We start from the raw sequence: 3,921 nt of genomic DNA, 5'->3' as shown, positions 1-3,921 counted from the left end.
CGTGTAAACCTAGTTCAAACGAGAGGAGACCCAAGGCCATAAAAATTGTGGGTTTTCCCTCCAAGTATTTCTCCTAATAACAGACCAAGGCAGCATTCTGGGGAGGATTGTGCAATTCCTCCAAACGACAACACTCGACTTGGTGTTGTTGCTGAGGAAAACAGTGATCTCAGATGCACACGGGTTTCTTTGGTTAACTGAAGCGAGATCAATAATAACCATATTAATAAATAATGCTTTTAATAGCAGTGGCAGGATATAGGCAGCAAGCTGCAGGCAGGTATCAGGGGTAGGTAAAAGCATTAATTATCTGCACAATGTCAATGCTTCTGAGCTGACGTGCAGAGCAAAGCTAAAAGCTCACTTTCTGAAGATTATCAAGACAGACTGACAACTCTCTGCTTGCTTGCACACAAGCATTTTGGGTAAAATTCAATTTTCTGGATGTCACAACTGAGAGGAACACACTGCTCTTTTTCATTTAACATTAATAAACCGGGTAAAGGACTCAGGGGAGGGGGGATGAGATTTAGAGGCTTGACTGTCCTCTTCCTTCCCTGCCTGCAAGTTGCAAAAGAACAAAAGCAAAGGGGAGTTTTCGGGACCCGAGGTGAGCGAGGCATGTGCCTTCCCCAAACCAACTCCAACCCGCTCCATTTTTCTGCGACGAGAAAGCGCACATGCACTCCCGAGCTCTCTTATATAAACAGCAAGAGGGTCAGCGCCTGTCTGAAATTCCCCACCGCGTCGAAAATAAATACGAGGCTGTCTTTAAACTTCATTCCTTCCCACCCCACCGAGAAATAAGTGAACTCGAGGGGGTTCTCCCCTCTTGCGGGTCTTGGGGGGCTGCGGCTCAGCATCCTCCACCGCCCTGCGATGCCAAGGACGGGCACCTCGTCCTGCCGCCCCGTCCCTCTCGCTCCCGCACCGGACGGTCGGATGATGCTGGTGGAACCGAGGGGACCTTGGCGTGTGCGTGTCCCCCGACTGAGGCCAGTGGGATGAGCACCGGTGGGGGGGGGGGGGGGGAGATGTGCTCCCTGCCCGGCCCGCTCCTGCAAAGCCCCACATCCCCCTCCCCGAGGGGGAGGGGGACACGACACACACTCTGGGGACCCCGGAGGCTTCGTGACACCCCCGTGTGCTGGAGGGAGCTGTGAGCCCCCGGGACCCACAGCCCCGACGGGATGCTCCGGGGACGGGGAGGGCTCCCGGGTGGTGGTGGTGGGGGGGGGGGGGGGTGTCCCAATCGGCCGGGGGGGGGGGGGGTTGGTGTCCCTCGGGGAAAGGATATGGGTTACAGACCAGCCTGAGGCACCAGCTGCGCGGCCGGGTGGTTTGCTTGAGGCAGAAGAAGGCGGTGGGTGCCAGAGCCGGGTAAGGCACCTGCTCCTCCTCCTCGGAGGCCAGGTCGGGTGGCGGGTCGCGACAGGGAGAACCGACGGGACCGGAACCGGCATCCTCCTCCTCCTCCTCCTCAGGCGGCTGCTGCTGCTGCTGCTGCTGCTGCTCGGCGGGGCGGCGGGGCGGCGCGGTGATGGGCACCCGCACCTCGCCGCCGGCCGGGCGCGGCAGCGGCTCTCGGCTCTCGCCATCAGTCATGGTAGCGGCCAGGACCTGCGGGGCAAGGGCAGGGGGTCGGTGGGGATGGGGGGGGGGGGGGTTGGAGGGCGGCGGGACACCCCCTCCCCTCTTCCCCCGGCGGGTTCCCACCGTGGCCCCGCCGTTCCAGTCATAACAAAGACGGGCGATGGGGGTCGAGCCTCCTCCCGGGCGCGGCTGCTCCCGCCCCCCCGGGGAAGCTGGGTCCTCCCCCCCCCCCCCCCCGGCTTTTTTCTTTTTATTTTCGAGGATGGAAAATTGATTGGGGCGCGGGGAGGGGGGGGGGGGTGTCCTACCTCAGTTTGGCGGAGCGCGGTGTCCCCAGGAGCATAGCCGTGCCTTCCAGTTCACATGGGACCAGGCAGCAATCGGGGCGCCGGGAGGCGGCGGATCTCTTCTTCCCCCCCCCCCCAAAAAAAAAAAACCCCAAACCCCACACGAACACACACACACACCCCCCACTACAACCAGCACCCCGTAAATCCAGCCGGGGGGGAGTGGGGGGGGGGGGGGGGAGCTCGGCGTGCGGCGCCCGCCCGCCCGCGGGGATGGAGGATGGAGGAGGGCTGAGGAGGAGGAGGAGGAGGAGGAGGAGGAGGGAAGAAGAGGTGGCGGCGGGGGCGGGGGCCTCTTCCCCGAGCGGAGCGGAGCCTCTCCCGACGGTAATCCCAAGGAGCGAGCAGGCAGCTCGGCAGCCTCTTTGCAAAGCTTCGCCCGTGTTTAACAGGAAACTTCGGATTTACCGGGGGAGGAGGGAGAGGAGAGGGGAGGAGAGAAGCGGGGGCGGAGGGGGCTGGAAGCCCGGCGGGGCAGGGCGGGGGCGGGCAGCCGGGAGGAGCCGGGGCAGCCCCGGGGGGTCGGGGCCGGGGTTGGGGGGGGGGACACACACACACACATGCGGGCGGCACCCTGCCCCCCCCCCCCCCTCCTTGCCTTTGTTCAGGCTTCGTGGCGAAGGGCAAGTCGCCCAGGGCCTCTCGGGGAGCCACCGTCACGAGTGGAAGGTGGGGCGGGGGGGGAGGAGGGGGACCGACCCCCCCCCCTCCCCCAGGGCAGGAGGAAAGGACTTTGCAAAGCCGGGGGGGGGGGGGACGGGGACACCGGGTTTGTCCCCCGCTCCGTGCCGCGGCTCCATCTCCGCCGGGTTCCCCGCGGCCGTGTACCCCCAAAGGGGGAGATGCAGCCCCCCCACACACACACCCACACCGGGGGGCTGCTGCGTGGGAAGGCGCAAACCCCCCTGGCAACCCCACTTGCCCCCCAGGGCATTAATTCATTAGTTTGACTAAATAAATGTATAAGCCCAAGTTAGAGGTCGGAGGATTTTAATAAATAAAGATCGGCTCTTAAACTGCAGTGATTTTTAGCTGAGTAGCTAATCTTCTCAAGGGCTTAGCTTGGAGGGATCGGAATAAACAGATAATAGAAAGTCGTTACAGGCACCGTCCCCTTAAACTCCGCTTAGGAAGTTTTATTCTTTTGAGTTATTTCAAACCGTGAATTATATCTGAATGTAGTACAGGTGGAGGGGAGCAGGGGTAGGAAGAGAGATTACAAAATGTTAGCTAGATACATTCCCCTCAACTGGAATGTTTTAAAGAGTGAGTTCATTATATACCACCCCATTCAATTTGCAAATGCAGTTCCCAATGCTATTCTTCATGGTTAATAACTGGGAATTGATTGAAAAGGGAGGTCGTGCAGCTTTCAAAGCAGAAAGAGCCAAGCCTAATGGGGCTAGTGAAGAGATGGTTTTACATACACACTTTCAATTGTTGTTTTATTAGATGTTTGCAGGTTGTGATTAACAGTACGTGGCAATTTTATTATTGAACAAACAATGCCTCTGACAAGCAGGGGACAGCCTGCAAAGCGAACGTGAAACGTGCAAAGAAGAGATTGCACTTGGAGTTTCCAACATTTATACAAGCTAATTAGGGCAAATCATAAATTACTGTGGGAAGGGAAGATCTGCGTGTGAGTTGGTGGAGCTCTCCTTGAGCAAACCGTCTTCCACTCATAAATTATCTTGCTCAGGAAAATGACCTTTAGAGGAAGAAAAGGAGGTTTACTAAAATGGGAATCGGGAGAAGGAGAGGCCAAGCCTCGAGAGCCAGCAACGCCTCTTGACCCTCTCCCAAAGGCAGAAGCTGCCCAGGCAATAAACTTTCCTCCATGCCTCCCCTCCAGCTCCGTGTCAGGAGAGCGGGATGCTGCTCCCGTGACTAACAAACCCATCTCCAAAGCTCTTTCCCCACCAGCAGCCACCTCCTGCCCTTCCCCAGGCAGAGGCTGGGAAGCGCAAAGCCGTCGCGG

At 59.0% G+C, this 3,921-nt stretch overlaps 1 protein-coding gene across 1 annotated transcript; it reads right to left on the bottom strand.

The window, feature by feature from the left end:
- Positions 1-477: 477 nt before the first annotated feature.
- On the bottom strand, positions 478-2,010 carry LOC128134983 (voltage-dependent T-type calcium channel subunit alpha-1H-like). Its single transcript, XM_052773389.1, has 3 exons — positions 1,902-2,010; positions 1,258-1,620; positions 478-561 (listed from the first exon to the last, which is right to left on the bottom strand). The coding sequence occupies exons 2-3, from the start codon at positions 1,603-1,605 to the stop codon at positions 478-480; spliced, it is 432 nt and encodes a 143-aa protein (XP_052629349.1). The 5' UTR covers positions 1,606-1,620; positions 1,902-2,010.
- Positions 2,011-3,921: the final 1,911 nt, after the last annotated feature.

The sequence above is a fragment of the Harpia harpyja genome, chromosome 21 (assembly GCF_026419915.1).
Source record: "Harpia harpyja isolate bHarHar1 chromosome 21, bHarHar1 primary haplotype, whole genome shotgun sequence".
In the NCBI taxonomy this organism is placed as follows: domain Eukaryota; kingdom Metazoa; phylum Chordata; class Aves; order Accipitriformes; family Accipitridae; genus Harpia; species Harpia harpyja.
This window is presented reverse-complemented; position numbering and strand designations above follow the sequence as displayed.

Bases quoted from the DNA above. Each gene is read 5' to 3' on its own strand.
- LOC128134983 (XM_052773389.1), bottom strand. From the start codon at position 1,605: ATGACTGATGGCGAGAGCCGAGAGCCGCTGCCGCGCCCGGCCGGCGGC. The intron at 562-1,257 runs GCCGATTGGGAC...TGCAACTTGCAG, and splicing joins ACCAACCCCCCCCCCCCCCG to GCAGGGAAGGAAGAGGACAG.